Here is a 24,359-nt window from a genome sequence, read left to right as displayed (position 1 = left end):
AAGAGTATACCTCAGGGAGATGTACCTGACATTATAAAGATATAAAGATACAAATATAAATATATACACATAAATACATATATAAATTCATAAATAATTTCTATCCACACATTTATATATCTATGCATAAATATTTTAAAATATGCAATAAATATGTACATATATTTATAAATATACATATTTATATAATCTCATTGAACTTCACAAAGTCCCTAAAAGGGTAGGTGCTTTATTATTCTCATTTTAGAGATAAGGAAACAAGACACAGAAAGGTTAATTGACTAGCCTAGGGTCACAAAACTAGTAAGAGTCTGAGGGATGAATTTGAACCCATGTCTTCCTGACTCTAGGTATGGTATTCTATTCCCTGGATCACACTACTTCTATGGAATCTTCTCTGAGGAGATGAAATTACTTAATCAAGATCACATTACTCCTTGTAATCTGAATTAAAGCCTTGGTTTTATGACTCTTAGACTGTCACTTTTTCCCTGGTAATGAATGGTCTAAACAATTACTGTGATAGTGAATAATTTAAATGTGCTCATCAATTTCCACCATTCATTCATTCATTTATCATTCATTCCTTTATCAGACATTAAGTAGTCTCTGTGCATAGCACTGATTTGGCCCCTGGGGAAGTCCTGTCTTCAGAAGGCATGGTCTCTGACCTCATGAATAGAAGAGCAAAAAAAGAAATAGAAAAAGGGAGAAATGGGCAACTAGGTGCCATCGTGAATAGAGCACTGGTCCTAGAGTCAAATCCGACCTCAGACACTTAATAATGATCTAGTTGTGTGATTGAGCAAGTCACTTAACCTCTTTGCCTTGTAAAAATCAAAGAAAAGAAAAAAAGAAAAAGGGAGAAAATGATTTTAGCAAAAATAGTACAGCAACTAGTATGTTGAATGTTCTATAGCTCCCATTTTTTTTTTTTTTTAGGTTTTTGCAAGGCAATGGAATTAAGTGGCTTGCTGAAAGCCACACAGCTAGGTCATTATTAAGTGTCTGAGTCTGAATTTGAACTCAGGTCCTCCTGACTCCAAGGGCCAGTACTCTATCCACAGCGCCACCTAGCTGCCCCCACTTTTTTCTTTTAATTTAATTTATTTTATTCTTAATTTAAGAAATAAAACAAGGATTTCCATAACCGAGTAGAAAAGAAAAAATAGAAAAGACACTTCTACAACGAAGGAGGGAGGATTAATTTTATTTTCTATTCCTTAAGACCATGCATTATAATTACACTATTTCATAGGGAGTTAATATACAAGTATAGGATATTTATGAAGTTTATCAAGGAAATTGGAAAAAAACCACATCATGTGTGTCTGTTCAAAGGGGAAGACAATTAAAGACTGGGGGGATTGGGGAAAACTTCATGGAAGAGCTGGCATTTGAGAAGGTGGATAGAAATGCAGTCTGTGAAGGAAGCAGGCATGCCAATTCAGGTATTAGATTTAGGGTCAACCAAGGAATAATAAGGCAGTCAGCACCTGGTATCCTCTGGAGCAGGGAGCTGATAAAGTGAGAGGAGATAAGGCAGGAAAGACATTAGGGTGGTACTTTAATGGACTGAGCCTTGAACTTTAACTCTTATATTGCAATTATTATTACCCTCATGTCTATTAATGCTATCATCATGTCATCTTTGAAATGGACTATATTGAAGACCTTGGCTTTGAATTAGCTTCTGAGGTCACTTGTTAAAAGTTTCTTTGGCATAAAATCCCTAAAGTATTCTTTAAATATGAGTAACTATTCATAAAATACCAACACACTTATAGTTCATCATCTTTTCTCCTTTACACCTTCTCTTGCTCACCCTCCATCCCCCATTATGGGTGTCTGCTTAAACTACCTCAGTTCAGAGCCCTTGCCCAGTTTCTTTTTTTTTTTATTTTTTGAGATTGTCCTCTCTTTAGGCCAAGGCCAAGAATCTAGAATTGCTGCATCATCTTGAACCTAGAATTCTTCCCAGCATTTACATCATAGTTGTCTTCCCATCAACTCAGGGATGCTCTCAGACAATAGGAGCATGTAGTCAATACATTCCTTACCTAATCCAGCTGTCCTCTTCTTAATGGACATGGGGCAGTCCTAAGGTCCTGGGAAGCTACTGTTTGGCCAGGTCCCAGCACTGGTTGCTCACCTTCTCTGACACACAAAGACTTTAGGGATCAACCTATCATTCAATAAGTCTTTATTAAGCACTTTCTGTAGTATATTCCAAGTTTGTGTTGAATATTGGGGATTTAAAGAAAGGCAAAAAACAATCCTTTTTTTCTCAAGAAATTCACAATCTAGGGGTGGCTAGGTGGCATAGTGGATAAAGCACCGGCCTTGGAGTCAGGAGTACCTGGGTTCAAATCCGGTCTCAGACACTTAATAATTACCTAGCTGTGTGGCCTTGGGCAAGCCACTTAACAAAGAAATTCACAATCTAATTGGGAAGACAACATGCAGACAATTATATACAAACAAGATTTAGATAGCAGTGGTGTCAGATTTAAATTGAAATAGGTCATGAATCCATATATTGTTGTTCAGTTATTGTAGTCATGTCTGACTTTTGTGACCTCCTAAGGGCTTTATATGGCAAAGCTACTAGAGTGGTGAATTATGGCAAAAAGAGGTTAAGTGATTTGCCCAGGGTCACAGAGCTGATGAATATCTGAGGCTAGATTTGAACTCAGGTCTTTCTGATTCCAGGTCCAGTACTGTATCTACTGAAATACACACGCACACACACACACACACACACACACACACACACACACACACACACGTCTGTATGTATACATAGATAGGTAGATAGATATAGATATATATCCCTACAGGCTACATATTGACTTAGAAAGCCAAGAATTAACATTTTCAATGTTCTATTGCATTTTTATTTGTTTTGTTAAATATTTCCCAATTACATTTTAATTTGGTTGGAAGCACTCAGGAGTGTTCCAGTGGCATGTTTGACACTATTGATATTCAAGATAAATTGAGATAGCCTCAACAGAAGACATTAATAATGTGCTGGCAAATGTTTAACAAATGGCTCTCTGAAAAAAGCAAACTATACCTACAACACAGTTTTATTAACATTTTCTCCATCACTTTCTTTTTTTCTTTATTTAATATTTATTTATTCTCATTTTGTACAAATAATGTTTTTGTACATTAATAAAATATTCTTGTTTAAGAGTAAACAAAATACCCCCTCCCCCCAAAAAAAATCTAGACTCACTTGAGTGATAAAGTAAAGGGGAGAGAAAAAAATTAAAATAAAAAAATAATAGTAATAATTGTAGGTATGGTCAGGTGGTGCAGTGGACAGAGCACCAGCCCTGGAGCCAGGAGTACCTGAGCCCATATCTGGCCCCGTACACCCAACAATCACCCAGCTGTATGACATGCAAGCCACCTGAACTCCACTGCCCTGCAAAAACCAAAGAAAAGAAAAGACATAAAATAAAATAAAATATTCATAATAGTAGGGGCAGCCAGGTGGTAGACAGAGCACTGGCCCTTGAGCCAGGAGCACCCGGGTCCAAAACTGGTCTTAGACACCCAACAATCACTCTGCTATGTGGCCCCCGGCAGGCCACCCAGCCCCATTTGCCCTGAACCCCCCCAAAATAATAATAATAATAATAATAATAATAATAATAATAAATAATAATAAATGTGCTTCAGTTTGTGTTCCAACACCACCAACTCTGTTTCAGGTGGGTCACATTCTTTATGGTAAGTCCATCACAAAAGTTACTTCCATATTTTTCCACTGTTGCCATTGTTGATCGCAACTCCCTCCTTTCGTACTTCTCCACTACCACGTACTAAATTTTCTCTCTCCTTTCACTCTGACTCTGCTGTAGGGTAGGTGAATGGTATAGCAGACAGATCCCTGGCCCTGGGGCCAAGAGGCCCTGAGCCCCCATACCACCCCTTAGGCCTAGCATCTACCTGGCCCTATGGTCCTGGACAGGCCATCCAATCCCAGCCCCTTGCAAGAAGTAAAAAAGAAAATGTGTTATATCTGACCACTCTTCCCCCATGGTCCATCCTCTCCTCCATCACTCACATCCCCCCCTTCCCCCTGTCCTCCCCCTTTCTTATTCCAGATGCCTATACCCCATTGAGTATATATGCTGTTTCCTCTCCTAACCACCTCTGATGAGAGCGAAGATTCCCTCATTCTCCCTTGCCTTCCTCCATTCCATATCATTGCAATAGCTCATTGTAATAAAGAAAAATCTTATTATATGAAATATCTTGGCCTATTCCCCCTCTCCTTTTTCTTTCTCCCATTACATTTCCCTTTTTTCTATTCACTCCATTTTTACACCATATTTTATCTTCAAATTCAGTTTTCTCCTATGCTTCACCTATAAAATCTCCTACCTTCTCTGATAATTGAGAAGGTTCTTATGAGTATTATCAGTGTCATTTTTCTATCCAGGAATACATGCAATTCATCATAATTAAATCCCTCATATTTTCCCTTTCTCCTCCAATCTCTATGCTTCACCTGAGTCCTGTATTTGAAGATCAAACCTTCTGTTCAGCTCTGGCCATTCCAACAGGAACATTTGAAATTCCCCTGGTTCATTGAAAGTCCATCTTTTTCCCTGGAAGAGGACATTCAATTTTGCTGGGTTGTTGATTCTCGGTTGCATTCTAAGCTCTTTTGCCTTCTGGTATATTATATTCTAAGCCCTACGAGCTTTTAATGTAGTTGCTGCTAAGTCCTGTGAGATCCTGATTGCAGCTCCACGGTATTTGAATTGTGTCCTTCTGGCTGCTTGTAATATTTTCTCTTTGACTTGGGAGTTCTGGAATTTGGCTATAATATTCCTGGGGGTTGGTTTTTTGGGATCTCTTTCTTGGGAGATTGGTGGATTCTCTCCATTTCTATTTTGCCCTCTGCTTCTAGGATATCAGGGCAATTTTCCTGTAGTAATTCTTTGAAAATGATATCAAGGCTCTTTTCCTGATCATGACTTTCAGGTATTCCAATAATTTTTAAATTATCTTTCCTAAATCTGTTTTCCATATCAGTTGTTTTTTCAGTGAGATGTTTCACATTTTTTCTAATTTTTCATTCTTTTGATTTTGAAGTAGTGAGTCCTGATTTCTCATAAATTCAGCAATCTCCCTGAGTTCTATTCTTTGTCTGAAGCATTGATTTTCCTCAGAGTGCTTTCTTATCTCTTTTTCCATCTGGCCAATTCTGTTTTTTAAAGCATTCTTCTCCTCAATAACTTTTTGAACTGTTTTATCCATTTGACCTAAGCTGGTTTTTAGCATGTTATTTTCTTCAACATTTTTTTGGATTTCCTTGACTAAGCTGCTGACTTCATTTTCATGTTTTTCCTGCATCTCTCTCATTTCTTTTCCCAGTTTTTCTTCTAACTCCCTCATTTGATTTTCAAAGTCTTTTTTGAGCTCTGTCATAGCCTGAGCCCAATTTCCGTTTTTCTTGGAGTCTTTAGATGCAGGAGCTTGTGCTTCCTCTTCTTCAGACTGAGTGTTTTGATCCTTCTTGGGCTCACAGGCGAAATATTTCTCAATGGTATTCCTCTTATTTTTCTGCTTGCTCATTTTCCCAGCCTGGGCCTGGTTTTGGGGTGCTTCCTGAGCTTTTTGGACACTCCCACAAGGATCTCAATGTGTGAGGCTCTGTCCTCCCTCCTGGTCTGTGAATGACCATATGCGCCCCCTTCTGCTATGGTGCTGAGGTGGGGGGGGGCCCTACTGTTCTATGGGGGGGCCTAGACTGTGATCAGGATCTGAATGTGGTCAGAACCCCAGAGTCCTGTTCCAGGGACAGAGGACAGAGCTTGGCAGTCTCTCTTCACTCTCCTCCCTAGGTTCAATGGGTTCATGCCCTGGGGGCTCCTGCTTACTGGCTCTGTCTGCTTCTGCTTCCTGGATCTGGACTGCCTTGGCCATGCTGCTTGCTGCTCTCTGTGTGCCCTGAGGGCTGGGCTTCATGTGTTTGTGCTCGCTCTGGCAGAGGTACCCCCCCTCCCATTCCCCTAAGTTGTACTTGCTGCTCCCCAGGGTGTAGATCAGGAAACTCCCCTGCTGCTGTGAGCCGAGGCTCCCAGTACCCTGGGGCTTCCTCTGGGAGGCTGAAGCAGGCCACCCCTCTGACAGGTTGCCCCTCCAACCCTAGGGAGCAGAGCCTTTCTGCTCTTTTCCAGGTTACCTTAAGTAGGAGAACTGCCTCACTGGGTCCCTCTGTGGGTTCTGTCTTTCAAAAATTTAGTTAGAGTCCTTAGTTTGTAAGTTTTATGAGAGAGTGCCTAAGAGAGGATCCTCTCTTGTTGCCATCTTGGCTCCGCCCCCCCCATCACTTTCTTAAGACTAGGCCATCAAAAAACAATGAATCAATGATTTAGATTTATTTATTTATTTATATACTATTACATATATTTATTTGTAAATCTTGATTTATAGAGTTTGCCAATTTTCAGGGTGCTAAAACTCACATTGGAAAATTTAACAATTAGCTCTAGGAGCCAGATGGTTCTAGCTCTCTATTGGAAGGCACTAAGATTAAGGAGGACTAGAAGAGGCATCTTCCAAAAGGGGAAACTAGCTGAGACTTGAAGGAAGCCAGGGAAACTTGGAGAGAGAGGTGAGAGAGAAAGTTTCCAGGTATGAGAGAAAATCAGTGAAAATGCTAAAAGACAGGGGGCAGCTAGGTGGCAGTGGATAGAGCACCAACCCTGGAATTAGGAGGACCTGAGTTCAAATCTGACCTCAGACACTTAATAATTACCCAGCTATGTGACCGTGGGCAAGTCACTTAACTCCTTTGCCTTGTAAAAATAAAAAAAATATATTAAAAGATGGTGAGGTAGAATTTTGTACAAGGATCAGCAAAGAGGTCAGAGTCACTGAATTGGACAGCATATGAAGGGGAGTGATAAGAAGCTGGAAATGTTATGAAGGACTTTAAAAGCCAACAGGTAGCTAGGTGATGCAGTGGGTAGAGCACTGACCCTTCAGGAATCAGGAGGATCTTTCAAATTTGGCCTCATACACTAGTTGTGTAACCTTGGGCAAGTCACTTAACTCCAATTGCTAAAAAAGATATAAAAGAAAAATTAGATGATTTTATATTTGATTCTATAGGTATTAAAGGAGCTACTGGAATTGACAGAATGGATGGGTGGGGTGTGGGTGGGTGGGGAAACAGTTTGGCAGGGTCAACACAGGAAGCTGAGGGTTAGCCACTTGCTAATATCTCCTCTAGACATAACTTCAAATGTGCTGGGAAATTTCCTTTTACAGAAGGTATTTAAACACAGAAAAGTTTCTCATAGAAGGGGGGGTAGAGTCAAAGTTGGTTTTGAGGCAGGGAAGATGAATTAGATTACTTAAAGATCTGGTTATTTTCCACTGACCTGGGTTGGATTCTTTACAAGATGGATTGAGCTTTTCTTTAGGTGGTTGAAATCTAGGTAATTGTCAAGGAGGTAGTTGCTGTTGGTGTGGTAGTGGTCTCAGTCTTTCTTTCTTGAAGAGGTCTATGATATCAGGAAAGTGATGTCATGACTTGCAAATGAATTGGATTTAAGTGAGGGAGGGCTGCACAAAGTCACCTGCCTCACTTTTCTCCTCTAGAATTATCTGGGTCCAGGGGCCAAAAACATACCAGGACGACTGGAGATGGCCCTCGATGCAGTGGGAGACCTTGGTCTTTTTGAATGAAGGTCTTTCCCAGGTTTTAGGATTACAATTAAGGGTCACTTAGTGAGGAGGCAGAGGCTCCTCAGTTCTCCTCCTTATTCCATAGAGATAGTCTAAAAAAGGTGGTATGGGTGCAGTGGAATGGATACTTCAGAAGGCCTGGGCCAACACCAATCTCTACTACTTTATGTCTTTGAGCAAATCACTTGGTGCCTGTGGAGTGTTAGCTTCCTTTTCTATAATATGAGGGAATTGGTCTAGTGGTCTCCAAGCTGACTTCTAAATAGAAATCCTTTTGTGCCAATTTCTTTGGAAGAAAGGAAAGAGAAAGAAAAGGTCAAGGAGATAGCTTTAGCAAGTCAGAGGTGATGCTTCTCAATCTTGATGTCACAAGTCTCTGAAAAGAATCATCAAGATGGCCACCTCTTAATCCATTCAAAAGACTGAAGTTTGGTTCCATTAGTCAATCAATTAACCAACTAGTAATTTTCAAACTCTTGATGTATACCAGACCCTGTACTTGGTGCTAAGGCTACAGTGAGTTCTTTACCTCTAGTAATTAAGATTTTATCTGGGGAGAGAAATATAATGATAGTTAATATTTATGTAGCATTTTAAGATTTGTAAAATACTTTATAAATATTATCTCATTTGATGATCACAATAACCTAGAGAGTTAGGTATTATTATCCCAGTTTGTACAGATAGGGAAGTTGAGGCAGAAGGTTTAAATTATTTGTTCAGGGATACAAAACTAGTAAGTTTGGAGGCTAGATTTGAATTCAGGCCTTTCTGACTCCTGACAAAGAGTTTTCTATCTACTGTGTAATCTAGCTGCCTTGATAGATATAAGTAAATACTATATTTATATATATATATATTATATATACACATATATGCCATACTGCATATTTTGTTGTTGCTGTTCAGTCATATCTGAATCTTTGTGACCCCCAAGACCATAGCTCCAAACCCACTATCCATGGGATTTTCTTGACAAAGATCCTAGAACGGTCTGACTCTTCTTTTTCCAGTAGATCCCCGTTTGTCAGAATCTTCACTATGACTATCTTAGGTGACTTTGATGATGTCATTCATAGTTTCGTTGAGCTATGCAAATTCCTCTGTCATAACAAGATGATTCAGGATGGAGATACTATTTAGACATAAATATTCAATATAAGAATGTGCTACATGTATTATATACATAAAATCCATACCCAGAGCTCTATCTACTACGTAACCTGCCTCATTATACATATCTGTACATATAAGTATAAACTCTGTATGTATAGCTAACATATGTAGTACAATATTGTACAATATATTGTACAATATTGTACCTGTAACATATATAATTAAGTATAAAAACATACTATATATTGTGTATATACAATATACAAATCAGGCCCAGTTCTCTATTTACTGCATGACCTAACTGCCTCAACACACACACACACACACACACACACACACACACACACACACACACAAGTATATATTGTATTTATAAATAATGTATAAATACTGGCTAAAGTTGATTGGCTAAACAATTCATATATTAAATGTAAGTGTGAATACACACATAAACATACCCAATCTGGACCCAGAGCTCTATCCACTGTGTACCTAACTTCTTCAAAGAAACATACATGAATTAGTATATACTCTGTGTATTTAATGTATGCACACAGCATACAATGTTGATATAATATATGAAATATATATATATACAGTATATACTATTATATATATGTATTTCATGACACTAGATACTATATATACAATCTAGTTCCAGTTTTCTGTTCAACTGATAATGCATTGAAATCCACTCTATCCTACACATATAAATATACAAACACGTGTCTATTGTATAGTATAGTATATATAATATATGTATTATATTCTATATATCACATACACACATAAACAGGTTAGCTTCAGGGATGGGGGAAGCACTGGCATCTTAGCAGATCTGGGGAGATTAAGGAATGCCTGGTAACACTTAAGTTTTAAATCAGCAATCATTTTTTAAGTATTTATATGCCAGGTAATGGAAATGGAAAAAAAAAACAGCCTTTTTTCTCAAGGAGTTTAAATTCTGTCTAGGGAGACATGGACACATATGAGTGTATGCAGGATATAGTTCCCACACACATCTAAAAGGGGATAAATGTTTATATATGTATATATCCAAAACATATTTATTTACTTATCTATATCTATATATAATATATGTCCATATAGATATCTCCTCATATATAGATGTGCATACATATGTGAAATATAAGCATAGCTATCCACATACATATATAGATCACAAATACAAGACATGGAGAAAGGAACTAGCAGGCAGGAGGGTCTCAGCTATAAAGTGGTGCCTAAGCTGGACCTTTGAAGATTACAAAAGATTTCAAGGCATAGAGAAAAGGAAGGAGGACATTCTAAGATTGGAGACAGGAGACAGATTGTCCAGAGAGGAAAAGAAGTCCAGTTTGGCTGGAAGGTAGAATGCTGGCAGGGAACTGGTCTATGTAGAATAAGCCTGGTCAGATAGATCAGTCAGATTGTGAAAGGTTTTAAATGCCAGATTCAGAAATTTGTATTTCTATGTGCATTTGGAGCTGAATGTCCATGTTGACATGACTTGAAGATTGGGGGGCAAAGGGGAGCAGAGGGCAAGGAAGCATTGGAGCATGGAATGGCTACCATGTTTGGAGTCTGATATTTCTTTTGGGGTTCTTTGCAGTGATGAGAAACAATCAACTAGCTGGGTGCATCCAGTCACAGAATCTCCCATCCAGAGTGGACAAGTCTCCAGACCAGGTAAGAAACACATCTGTCCCTACTGCTTCACCATTTGTTCCTACAAAAAGATTGTGAAACTTCCTAATTTTGCTTATTGCTTTTCTTATCTCTGGAGGATCTCTCATGCCATCCATCCTGGGATACAGCAATATGCTTCAGTCACAGAGATTTCAACAGGCTGGAGTGAAAAATGCTGTAGACTTGGGAGTCAGGAGAGATCTAGGTTCAAATTCTGTCTCTGACACTCAATAACTGGATGACTATGGACAAGTCACTTAACCTTTCTGAATCCTAGCTTCATCATTTATAAAATGGAGATCATAGTATCTGTAGATTTCACCTTACAGGATATGATGAGGCTCATATGTGATAGTGGACATAAAATGCTCTGAAAATTGTAAAGCTCTATATAAATGCTTTTGTTCTTATCTTATTAAGTCATTCAGTCATATCTGACTCCTTGTGATACCATTTGGGTTTCTCTTGGCAAAGATACTGAAGGGGTTTACCATTTCCTTCTGCTGTTCATTTTATAGATGAGGAAACTGAGACAAACAGGGTTAAGTGACTTGCCCAGGGTTACACAGCTAGTAAGTGTCTGGGGCCTATCTGAACTCAAAAAGATGAGTTTTCCTGGTTCCAAGTCCAGTGTTCTATCCACTCTGCCACCTAGCTGCCCCTATATAAATATTAGTCATTATCATTTCATTCCATTCTCATTTCCTTCCCAATGAATAAATGCTATTTATAATGATGATGATTTACGCAGTTTTGAACCAGGGGGTTCCTGTCCTCCCTCAGGTAGTCGGCAATCTGAAGGGGGTACTGTGTCCTTATCATCAGGGAGGTACCATTCTGAAGAGTATGGGATAGTCTAGGAAATGGAATAAAAGAATCACAGAAATTTGGGGTTGAGAGAGACTTCAGAGATTATTTATTTGGTCACAGGACCTCTATATCCTCTCAAAAATGATTGAGGATGGTTTCTCTGTATTAAGGATGGTCTTCTGTAAAATAAACTGGAGGAGGAAATGGAAATCACTCCACTATCTTTGCCAAAAAAAATCCCGAATAGAGTCATGAAGAGTAGGACACAACTGAACAACAAAATTCTTCTCTTTTTCAGAGAAAACAATCCTAATTTCCTTCTACTAGATCTCATATGATCATACAATGCTTGCAACAGAGTAATATTAAATATATGATGGATTGATTTTTCTTCAAACTTTTCCTTATCTTGGACACTCTCCTCTGAATGTCTTCTAGCTTGTCATTGTCCTTCAATGATCAGAAATGAATATAATATAAAGTACAATAGGATCTAGCACTATGCTCAGAATAATCTACTATTTCATTAACTTTTTTGTCTACCCTTCTTTCCCTGTTTACTCTTATTCTTCTACTGAAATACCTAGATGGAGAGGAATTTGAAAAATTGGTGCTTAGCTCTATCACTCCAGTTTATATTTCTGAAGTTGATTTTTTGATATCTTAGGGTAGAACTTTATATCTATCCCAACTAAATTTCATTGTTTTAAGCTTGGCCTAGTTCTTTAGTCTGTTGAGATCTTTTTTGGATCCTTTTTCTTTTTTTTCCTTATTCATTCATTCATTCATTCATTCGTTTGTTTATTCATTCATTCATTCATTCGTTCATTTGTTTGTTTGTTTATTTATTTATTTGTTTGGGTTTTTTTGTTTGTTTGTTTGTTTGCAAAGCAATGGGGTTAAGTGGCTTGCCCAAAGCCACACAGCTAGGTAATTGTCTGAGGTCACATTTGCACTCAGGTACTCCTGACTCCAGGGCTGGTGCTCTATCCACTGTGCCACTTAGCCACCCTGGATCCTTTTTCTTTAATCAAGTATGGTTATTCCTCTCTTGTTTGAGTTTGTGTAATCAACATTTTGATAAGCATGACTCCTTACATAAAGATAAAAAAAGATATGAGATAAACACATAAAAATGCAAATTAAATATTGTTGGAGAAAGTTTAAGGGATGAGAAGCCAAGTAATGATTCCTTCTAGAGCTCTGTTAATAGTTCTTCTTTGGAACAAAGAAAGCAAATGATATAGAAAAGAATTTCTGATACTTTAGAAAAATCTCTTTGAAGATAAGTAATTTTGTTGATGGATTAAGATGATCCATATCCTTTCCTTCCCCTCCCTTTTCTTTTCTTTCTGACTAGAAAGTAAGTGTTTGATGCCATCAACTTTGGTTACTCATGAGGTAAAACCAGGTCTAAGAGAGCCATAGGGATTGAAGAATTAGTTGGAAGGTTATTATGGGGATATTGCAAATTCAATTTGTCCAAAATAGAGCTCACTGTCTTTTTCCTGAAATCCTCCCTCATCCTTATTACTGTCCAGGGCATTACCCCAGTCTCCCAGGCTGATAATCTCAGTGTCATCTCTGACTTTTCACTTTTATTTAGCCCATGTGCCCAATCCATTGCCAAAGCTTGTATCTGATAACATCTCTCCTATATATTCTCTCTTCTCCACTTATACAGTCACAACTTTAATTCAAGCCCTCATCACTTCTTCCCTAGACCAGAGGTATCAAACATTAGGTCCACAGGGGCTCCCAGTGTAACTGGACAAGATGAAAATGAAATTTCAAAATTGAAAATTTAACAAAATAAATAAAAATACAATAGAAAATAGACAATGCAGTCCACAGTAATCCTTAGGGATAGTTTAGAAACTTCATATTTATTTGAACTTGATACTACTGTCCTAGATTATTGTAATAGCTATTGAAGGGATTTCCATGCCAACTCAAGACAGCTAAGTAGTGAAATGAATAGAAGGTTGGAATAGAGTCAGGATGTCTTGAGTTCAAATGCAGCTGCAGAAATGTACTAGTTGTGTGACCTTGGACAAGTTCCTTAAGTTCTGTTTGCTTCAGTTTCCTCATTGTGAAATGGAGATAATAATAGCATAATTTTTATAACTTCCAGGGATCATTGTAAGAATCAAATGAGATAGTATTTGTAAAGGCTTAGCACAGTGCCTGGCAAACAATAGGTGCTTATTACATGCATTTTTCTTTACTCCTCACTTCAAGCTTTCCCTATTCCAATCCATCCTCCATTCAGGTGCATGGGTGATTTTTCTATCATATCATCCTTTTCTCTTCATTCTTTTTTTAAAAAATGTTTTTCTTTTTCTTTTTTTCCTTCCCCCTGTTCTTAATGATTTCCAGTGTCATCCTATTACCTCCAGAATAAAATTAGAGTCATTTCTGTGATATGTGAAGCTCATCATAGCCCATTTTCTTTCTACCTTCCCAATCTTTCAAAACTTTACTCCTGCCTACAAACTCTATGCTCATTACATGGGTCTATTTGCAGTTTCTCATTTTCTATCTCTTGCCTTTGTATGGCTGTACCGCATACTGAGGATACCTGTCCCTTTGTCTCATGGTTCCTCTCACTTCCTTCAAGACTCAGCTTTAATTCTACCTTCTGCAGTAAGACTTTCTAGGTCCCTCAGACGCTAGTGATACACCCCCCAAAAAAGGCTTCCATTTGTACAGTTGATATCCTGTACATGTAATGCATGATGTCTCTTTCATCAGACTGTGAGCTCCTCAAGGGCAGGGTCTATATTTTGTCATTCTCTGAACCTTCAGTGCGTACATTCTCCCTGCTCGACCAACCCATGTCTGTCCTGTATTTCCACTTGTCTGACTTCTTTGCAGTGTGAGTAGAAATGCACTACTTTGGCTGTTGAAGAGTTAGAGGTCTTTCCCATTCTTCATCCTAGACCAGCTCAATCAATCTACTCTTTGAGCATCCAGGGAGCTAATAAGCTACTCTCTCAATGTGAGAAGAGGGATTCCTTCACCTTCCTGCAGGGAGGTGAGAGAGGAACTGCCTCAATGATATCTCAGGTCAAAGGATATCTGTACTGAATATCAGCCATTGAATGGCTGGGAAGGGCAGAGGTTGCCCTAGGAATGGAAAATGGAAGGAGAAGGAAATCACTTTAAGAGGTCTCAGGGTCAGAGAATTGTGTCTGACTCATGGAATTCTCTCAACCCAAGCCCTCTGGAATAAATGTTCATTGGAGCACAGGGGAAAGGGCATGACTAACTGGGAGGCTGTCAATGGGTAAATCAATACACCAAAGATATATTTAGTACCTACTTGCAAGGCCACCATGAGACTTCTTAACTTCTATTACTTCATTCTAGCATGAAAGTAAGTCTGGCAACATCAAATAATAAAGGCTTTGAGCATGGGAACAGCAACAGTTGGTATCTCTTGTTTGGGGAACTTCTAAGCTTAGAGAGGCCCAGTAGCAGAGGAATTCTTTTAACCACCTCAATTAAAAAAGGGTAATGGTTTAAGAGTGTGAGGACCTGGGTTCAAAACTCACCTGTGCCACTCACTGTTAATATACTTTCAGCAAATCAATTAACCTCTACCATCTTGGTCTCATCATCTATAAATTAAGGAAAATAGACTAGATGGCCTCTGAGGTCCCTTTTCAGTTCCGAATCTACGGTCTTTAATTCCATGTACCTTTGAAGAATAGGGAAGGGGTTTTGATTCACATCCATGAATAACCTATGGATCAGTTAGTAAACCAGCAAGCATTTATTAAATGTGCCAGGGGTTGTGCTAATGGGTGGGAATAGACAAAAACAAAATAAAGCAATCTTTGTCTCCAAGGGACTTACATTCTACTGGGGGCAGTTAGGCTCAGAAGATAGAGCATGAGGCCTGAAACCTGGAAGACTTGAGTTCAAAACTAGCCTCAGGTACTAATTATGTGACCTTGAGCAAGCCTCGATTTCTTCATCTGTGATTGATAGAGAAAGTAAAAGCATTTACCTTCCAGAATTTCTGTGAGGATTAAATGAGATAATGATTGTAAAGGACATAGAACAGTATCTGACACATAGTAAGCTCTATATAAATGTTAACTATTTATTATTATTATTATTGATATTATTATTTTAACTCTCTGCCTTAATTTCTTCAAGTAAGAAGTGAGAATAATAATAGCACTTATCTCTTAGATTTGTTGAGAGGTTCAAATGAAATGATATTTAAAACTTTATTTAAATACTTTACAACAAGATGATGTGTAAACTTTAAGTGTTAGGTCAGTATTATTGATAATGATGATGATGATGATGATATATGATTCTGACAGGGTAGCTTTCTCTTTTCAGATCTGCCCAAGGGCTGGGAGATAAGCTTCACCCAGGAAGGAGCTGTGTACTTCATCAAGTAAGTAAAGTGGTTTACTTCCTCATTTTACTGTGCCATATTTCTTGCGTTTCCTGAAGTGTGGAAATGATCAAGGGGGCCAAGATCTCTCAAATGTAAGAGTTCTGGGGAATAGGAATGAGCAGGATACCCATAACCAGACTTCCAAAGTGTTGGTGATTCCTGATTTAATCAGGAATATTTCAAAGGTGGAAAAGAAAATGATTTTTACTAATCAGATCACATCCCTGGGCATTTTGTAAAGGCGAGAAAAGGGAAGGTGCCTCAGGTATATGACTTGGCCAAAGGTCCAGAGGAAGGAAATAGATGACTGCAATGGAGCTTGGTGCAAGGGAGGAAGAGGAATAGGACTGGAGTGAAAGGTTTGGCTTGGGTGAATGAGGCTAAAGAACTGGTAGGTTGGGTGGGGCTATCTGGAGAAGGGCCAAATGCCCAGCTTGTTTTCTGTGACCACCTGCCTCCTTTCCATGGTGAAGCTCTGAATTAGAGGTTCTGTGTGAGGGCAAAGGCTGTGGTTCTACTAGAAGGTTTATTTAGGATATTTTGGGAATGAGGCTAGGCCTTGTTTCCTCACTAGGACCTGAGAATGGTGTTTGTACAATGGCCTCAGAGGGAATACTGTGTAATAAATATAAATAAATAAAAATATGTGTGTGCATGTACATATATATCACATATATATCATATAGGTAAAATGCATATACATATATATTCACAATGTGCTTATATGATGAATTGAGTATTGTATTGTGTGTACAATTGAGTGTGAATATACATACATATAAACATACACACATTTTTCTCTTTGTTTTTACTGTTGTTCATCTTTCCTTCTCAAAGAGGACCAATGACATCATAAGGGTAAGATCTTGACTTGTGAGTGAATTGGATATAAATGAAGCAGAGTCATTCCAAGTCCAGGGACAGGACAAACATCAAGACAACCAGTGATGGCCCAGGATCTGTGTAGTAAAGTTAGTTGCTGTAGAAACATCCCTAAATTGGGGGTATATTCTTTCCTTCTGGACATAGCATAATGGAGTGGGGAGAGGGTAGATTCAAATTGAGAAAGCGCATGTAACAAAAGGATGAACTTAGAGCTCTCCTTTCCTAGAATCCTTATGAAGTTCAACTTAGGTGTTGCTTTGCTCTGCTCTAAGAGCCAGAACCAAGTCCTGTAGTTGACTTTTTTTTTCAATGGGTCTAGTTTGTCTGAGGCTTCTCTGATAGCTCCTAGTACATTAATGCTGCTGCTCCAAAGACTCTATTAGCAGCACTGGTGCATAATACTACAGATAATGATAGGAATTAGAGCTTCTAACAATCTGTGGTTAAAATATTATCTAGTCAATGGGGAGGGGAGGGCAAGGGAGAAGAAGATTGAAAATGTTCTCTTCCCTCCTATTTGTCAATTCTCTTAGGAGTCCTTCACCTGGAGAATTTTTGTTTGTCATTTCTTCTTGAAGAGGACCATGACATCAGAAAGATGATGCCATGGGTTGTAAGTAAATTGTATTTCAGTGAGGGAGGGCTGTGCTTCACTCTTCTCTGGAGCCATCTGAGTCTAATGGCAAGATAACTGGTGATGGACCAGGTGCAGTGAGAGACCTTGGCTTTTTTAAACTAATTTGACTGAGGTAAAACCAATGCAGTGATTAAGGTTAGTTAAGAGATGAAACAAAGAATTATTTCTTTTTCCTAGTCAAAAAAAAAAAATCATGCTGGGAGCGCAAGAGTTACAGGGCTTCTGGCAAAAAAGAACTAATTACTGATTATTGAGGCAGCTAGGTGGCATAGTGTATAGAACGCTGGCCTTGGAGTCAAGAGGACAGGAGCTTGAATCCAACCTCAGACAATTGACTCTTAAGAACTGTGTGACTTTGGCAAGTCACTTAACCCTGATTGCCTTGCATCCAGGGCCAACCCCAATCATCCCAATTCATATCTGGACACTGGACCCAGATGACTCTGGAGGAGAAAGTGAGACTGGTGACTTAGCACAGCCCCCTCTCCACCCCACCACCACTCAGATCCATTTCACTATTTGCCATGACATCGCCTCCCCTGATATCATGGTCTTCTTTGAGAATAAAGGACAAGCACCAAGAATTGCTAATTACAAGATCAAATGAGGCTTGGGCTGGGACCTATTATTGATCTATCTATGAGAACTAGAGTGATTTTGGTTTTTAAGGCATGGTCCTTAAAAGAAATCTAGCTTGTAAACCCCAAGATATCTTAAGAGGTTTCAGAGATCAAAATTTACACTCCATTGAACACAGCACCTTTCCTCCTTCCCTAGAGGTTTACACATCACTCAACTGATCTGATGCTGGGATATCTGCTTCCTAATTGACTTACCATGTTAACACAGACTCAGATATGTTCTTAGACAAAAGATGCTTCCAGTATGAGGTTATCTGTTTTAATCCAATCACCCCAAATCCCAGGATCCTTTCAAACTGACTAAATGAATTATTCACACTTATACCTAGTTTACTTTTGATTGATTGATTCCATCTTCATATCAGAACCTTCCTGATTACATTATTTTGGGTGCATAGGTGTATGGGAGGCAGAACCTCCTCCCTTGTATATTATTATGAAGATGATTCCAATTGTAATCTCTCTTCTGAGTTCTAGTTCTATGTAATGTTTATCATTCATTTGCAAAGAAGACCAGAACATCAGGGAGGTGACACCATGACAAGCAGGGGAATTGAATTTGGATAAATTTGGACTGTACTTCACTTTCTCCTCCAGTGCCATTTGGGTCCAATGGCCAGTTCTGAGTCAGGATGACTGGAAATGGTCCTGGATGAGAGGCAATCAGGATTAAGTGACTTGCCCAAGGTCATACAGCTAGTAAGAGTCAAGTGTCTGAGACTGGATTTGAACTCCTGTCCTGACTAAGGCCATTGCTCTATCCACTACACCATCTAAGTACCTGTTGGTTCATGATGTCCCATAGACACCTCAAACTCAACATGCCTATACTATCTTTTTCCCTTTTCCCTTTTCCTGAGTCTCTGTCTCTCTCTCTCTCTCTGTCTCTCTCTGTCTCTGTCTCTGTCTCTCTCTCTCTCTCTCTGTCTCTCTCTCTCTCTCTCTCTCCCTCTCCCTCCTTCCCTCCCTCCTTTCCTCCTTCCCTCTCTCTCCCTTCCTCCCTCTCTCTCTTCCCCTTACCCCCTTTCTCTCCCTCTTCTCTCTCTCTTCCCTTTTTCTTCTCTCCCCACATATTCAATCAGTTGCCAAGATTTGTAATTCTTTATAATCTCATTCTGATCATCTCATTCTTTTAATCTCTTTCCCACATCCCTCTTCTCTCTATTCATACAACCTGTCAGCTTGCTGAGGAACCTCATTTCTTTTCACCTGGATGTGACAAGAATCATCTATTTATTTCCTTACCTCAATTGTCTTCCATTTCAGTCCATCCATGCCAAGGGTTTTTCTCTATGAAATACACCACTATAGGAAATAAACTCTACTCACTTTCTATTACCAATCATCTTATTGCTCTGGAGGAATTGTTGTCCTGATTGGTGTTTGCTTCTCCTAGATTAAATTTCAAGAAAGTGCCAATCACCAAACTTGAACTTCACTCTACTCCGGCCATCACTTCCACTATTTTTTCATCAGCTTTATCATGTACTCTTTCTTCTCCATTCCCTCCTTCAACCCTTCCCCACCCCAATCAGTTCTGAAACCAGATCTACTCTCCCTGTTTTTCCTTCTCCCATCCAGGCTGCATCCTGATTTAAATCCCAAAGGTACAATTTAGTCCCTATAGGCAATACAACACTAACAGGCTGCTGGGATGGCCATGCCTATAGGGGCCAGCATTATTCATGGTGGGGGCATCTACTCATCTGGGGGAGGTTGATATTATCTGTTCCCTTTTGGAGTTACAATTGGTCTTTGAACTTAAAAATATGACCTATGAAAAGATAATTAATGATAAATACAAACTGAAGGAAACTATGTGGAAGGGCAGAGAGCTGAATTCCCCAGGTCTCAGTTTCCTGTTCTGTAAAATGGGACTCTTGTATTAGATAATCCATAAGGTCCATTCTAACCCTGACATTCTGTGATTCTAAGAAATTTGGGAGTCCTGGGGGAAGATTTGAGTTTGACCATAAAGATTAATAAAGTTCAGAGAGATGTTAGACTTTTGGGTTTCCCTATACATTCTTATTTCTCACCTCCATTCTTCAATGCCTGAAATGCACTTCCTTTTTACCTTTATCTCTTAAAAGCCCTGATTTCTTTGGAAGCACAACCCAGGCATGACTTTCTTTTTGTTTTAAATTAAATACTTTATTTATTTATTTATTTTTCCAACTACATGGAACAGTAGTTTTCAACAATCATTTTTTGCATGGTCTTGAGTTTTACATTTTTCTTCCTCCTTCCCTTCCTTCTCCCCTTGGCAAAAAGCCATCCAACATAGGTGATATATGTATAATCATGCTAAGCATAGATCCATGTTAGTTATGTTGTGAGAGAAGAATCAAATCAAAATGGAGAAAAAACAATGGAGATTAAAAAGAATAATATGTGACAACTTTATGAATTGAAGATAGTAAGTTTTTGTTTAAACTCCACAGTTCCTTCTCTCATCCCAGGATGCATTCTGGACCAGAGAAGGAAAAAACATGGAGACATGGATGGTATTTTCCATCACAAGTCTTTTAGAATTATCTCTGATTATTGTGCTGCTGAAATGAACAAGTCCATCATAGTTGATCATCACCCAATGTTGCTGTTAATGTGTATACTGTTCTTCTGGTTCTGCTTACTTCACTCAACATCAGTTCATATAAATCTTTTGAGGTTTTTCTGAAGGCCCATCCCTCATAATTTCTTTTTTTTTTTTAGCAAGGCAATGGAGTTAAGTGACTTGCTCAAGGTCACATAGCTAGGCAGTTACTAAATGTCTGAGGCTGAATTTGAACTCAGGTCCTCCTGATTCCAGGACCAGTGTTCTATCTACTGTACCACCTAGCTGCCCCCCACCATGATTTCTTATAGAATAATAGTATTCAATCACATTCATATACCACAATTTGTTCATCCAGGCATGACTTTCTACAAAGATGAAAAAAAATTACATATTCCCTGCCCTCAAGAAGCATACATTCTACCAGGGGAAAAATGAGACATGTACACAGATAAGCATAATAAAAAGTAGAACATTTTGGAGTAAAAGAGAGATCCAAAGTGAAAATATGAGAGAGAACAGGAAAAATGAGGAAGGGCAGGGAATGGGAGGGAGTGAGGAAGACATTCTGGAGGAGGTGCTACCTCTGCTGGGTCTAGAAGGATGAAGGCAAAGATTTAGACAAGGAGAGATACCCTTGTGTAAATACATGGAAGGGAGAGAAAGCAGAACAAAGAGAACAGGCTCTCATAGTCATGGGTGCTTCTCCCTATCTGGAAGTTAATAAGTCTCACTTAAGTCATTGACTTGACTAATCCGGTGTTCCTCTTGTATTTCCTCAGTGGAGTGTGATCTCCTTAAGGGCAGGGCTCTTCCAGTTCAGTCCTGTCCCAATACCTCCCATAGCACTTGGTTCACTGTAGGTGTATAATAATGGCATTTGTTGAATTGAATTCAAGAGGTGAGAAGCATTTTAGTCAATAGGAAGGGTGTGAACCAAGATGTGGAGTTGGCAGCTCCAAGGCATATTTCAAGACCAGTAAAAGCTGACTAGCTTAGTTGATAGAGCAGATGCATATGGAGGGAGCAGTGAGAGATAAGAAAGGTTAGGGTGAAATAGAGGAGGTCTTGACTGTTAGTCTGAGGAATATGAATTTTACCCTATGGACAATGAGGAACATCTTCAAACATGATGAAACCACTTTATTGCATAGCCTACAATCAATAAACATTTGTAAATCACCCATCATGTCCTAGGCTAGATTGGGTCTCCTGCTTTAATCCTTTCCCCTCTCCAATCCATCTTCTTATACAACTGCCATGCTGATATTCCAAAAGCACAGGACAAACTGTTGCTCCCCTGCTCAAGAATTAATGACTCCCTACAGGCTCTAGAATATAAACAGCCTGGCATTTTACAATCTGACTCAAATTTACCTCTGCAGGATTATTGCATATTACTTTCTATGCACTCGATTGTTCCAACCAAACTGACATTCTAGTTGGTTCCTGTATCCAGGGGTGTGCTGGTAAATGTTTAATAATTGGCTCTCCAAAAAAGAAAAAAATAGACAGGACAATCTTTTAAGTTTAATCTCCATTGTTAAATTTTTCTCCATTACTTTTTGAAGCCTTTTATCATCAACAAAACAATTAATCAAGCCCTGATTTTTAGGTTTGTCAATTTTCAAGGTGTAGTTGCTCATGATGAAAATTTAATTATGGTCTGAAGAGCTATTTTGAGTCAGCTCCAGCCCACCTATGCCTGTACTTAATATTCCCACCTTTCTGCCTTTCTATAAGGTAGAGTGCCTGAAATGCAATTTCTCTAGAATACTGGAGTCCCAGCTCTGCCACTCACTACTTGTTTAACCTTGGCAAGTAATTTTTCTTTGATCTTCTCAGTTTCACCATCTGTAAATTGAAGGAATGGGACTAGATGAATTCTAAGCATCCTATGACTATCTGGAGAAAAGCAGAAAATGCTATAAAAGATTTGGGTTGGAATCCCTGTTTTATTATTTGTTAGCCATACAACCTTGGTTCAGAAGGGATAATGCAAATGAAGAAATCAGAGCCCCCCAAATCTTGGTCCAATTATCCTTTTTGAGTTCTGTTTTCTTCATTTTTCATTATCCTTTCTGGTTTTTAAACCCTAGCATCTTTGTTGAAAGGGGTCAGTCATTTCCACTGTCTATACAAATCTACACCACAAGAGGGCACCAAAGGATGCCTTGAAGCATCCTTGCCCGTTCTTCGGTGACTGATAGATTGGTGGCCCCTTCTAAGCCTAGGTGGGCAGAACTGCTCTTAGCACGACCCACAAATAATGACGTTCTTTCCTGTGCTGAAAAATCTCCAGGGAAGGAGACCCTACCTGCTCTATCCCTTACCTATGCTGTTCCTGGGAGACAAAATTCTTTCTTTGGTCTAACCTGTATCCTTCCTCTTTAACCCAAGGAAGGTCTTTACCTGTGGAGCTAGTCCATTTTTTACCCAGGGAATTCCCTTCCCTTCCATAGTTCCTTAAATTAAACAGAGATAGAGGAAGTGGGTGGTAGGACCACTCCTCACAGATTCATACCCCTGATCACTAGAGGTTCAAGTTTGGGCAATGGCTGCCCCTCTCAAAGCTGGAAGGAGAAGCTCTTTGCCAGGTGCCATCTGTCTGTCATACCAACTTGACCCTGGGTACCTCCTCCACCCCCAGCAAGTCCCACCTAACTTCCGGATTCTTGCTCTGCTTCTTAAGGAGAGGAAGTCACCCAGCTCAGAGTTCTTTCTTGCTCTCTCAAGAACATTTACAAGTCTCTCACCCTCATCTTCTCATTTGGCTGTCCTTTGCTCTCTGCATCTCTTGAATTCTTTCTCTTAGTATTTTCCATCCCATTATCTTCCTTTGACTGCAAGCAGCAGTACCTTTAGAGTATGTACCTGGATGGGTGAGACACATTCACTCCTCTGGGAATGGTAGGCTACCTAGCTTTCTTCAAGACTCAGCTTAGGGAGAAAGGAATAAATTTTTATATAGTGTCTACTATAGTACTTTTTATGATATTATTTTAATTTGATCCTTACAACAATCCTGGGAGACAGATATAAGTATTATTCTTACTTTACATTCTGAGGAATGGAGGCAAGCAGAGGTTAATTGACTTACCTAGGTGTCACAGTTAATAAGTGTCTCAGGTCATTTTTGAATTCATCTTCCTGATTCCAAGCTCAACATTCTATTCATTTCACTATCAGCCACCTCAATGGTAAAGATACTCCATCTGATAAAAACTGGAAAAATTGAAAGCAGTCTAGAAAAAATTAAATTGAAGTGAAGAACTTATACCATATGCTACCATAAACTCCAAAAGGATACATAACTTCATAAATACAGTAGAGAAGCAAGGAAGAACGTGCAAAGGGTAGTTCGAATTCCAGAAGAGAAAATGGGTGATTTTGATTATGTAAAATTGAAAAAGTTTTTCCTAAATAAAAATATATGTAGTTAAAATTAGGAAACAATTAGATGGAACAAAATCTTACTAAAAATTTCTCTGATAAAGGTCCCATATCTAGAATCTATAAGGAACTGATCCAAATATACAGGTGATAGCCTTATACTGATCAATAAATGACCAAAAATGTGAACAGGCAATTTTTAAAGAAAGAGGTTTAAGTTATCATTAGCCATCTGATAAATTACCCCACATCACTCACTATTAAAGATATGCAAATAAAGCAATTTGGGATTTTTATCTCATACTCTAGATTGGCAAAGGTGACAAAAAATAGACAAATGTTGGAAGGCTTCAGGAAAGCAGATGCATGTTGATGAAGCTAAGAATTGGCCATTCTGGAAAGCAATTTGGAACTATGCCCATACTTACTAAACTACATATGCCTTTTTTAACAGTCAACACTACTATTAAACCTATATTCCAAAGAGAT

The 24,359-nt window shown here is 38.8% G+C and overlaps 1 protein-coding gene across 7 annotated transcripts in view; it reads left to right on the top strand.

The window, feature by feature from the left end:
- PLEKHA6 (pleckstrin homology domain containing A6) overlaps nucleotides 1-24,359 on the top strand; it is a 220,861-nt gene that overhangs the window by 1,682 nt on the left and 194,820 nt on the right. For all 7 annotated transcript variants that reach the window (XM_074222453.1, XM_074222438.1, XM_074222436.1 and 4 more), the window contains exons 2-3: nucleotides 10,451-10,527; nucleotides 15,697-15,754. In XM_074222453.1, the coding sequence (XP_074078554.1) occupies nucleotides 10,451-10,527; nucleotides 15,697-15,754 (135 nt within the window). The remainder of the gene's footprint in view (nucleotides 1-10,450; nucleotides 10,528-15,696; nucleotides 15,755-24,359) is intronic.

This window comes from Macrotis lagotis, chromosome 2 (assembly GCF_037893015.1).
Source record: "Macrotis lagotis isolate mMagLag1 chromosome 2, bilby.v1.9.chrom.fasta, whole genome shotgun sequence".
Lineage (NCBI taxonomy): Eukaryota > Metazoa > Chordata > Mammalia > Peramelemorphia > Peramelidae > Macrotis > Macrotis lagotis.
This window is presented reverse-complemented; position numbering and strand designations above follow the sequence as displayed.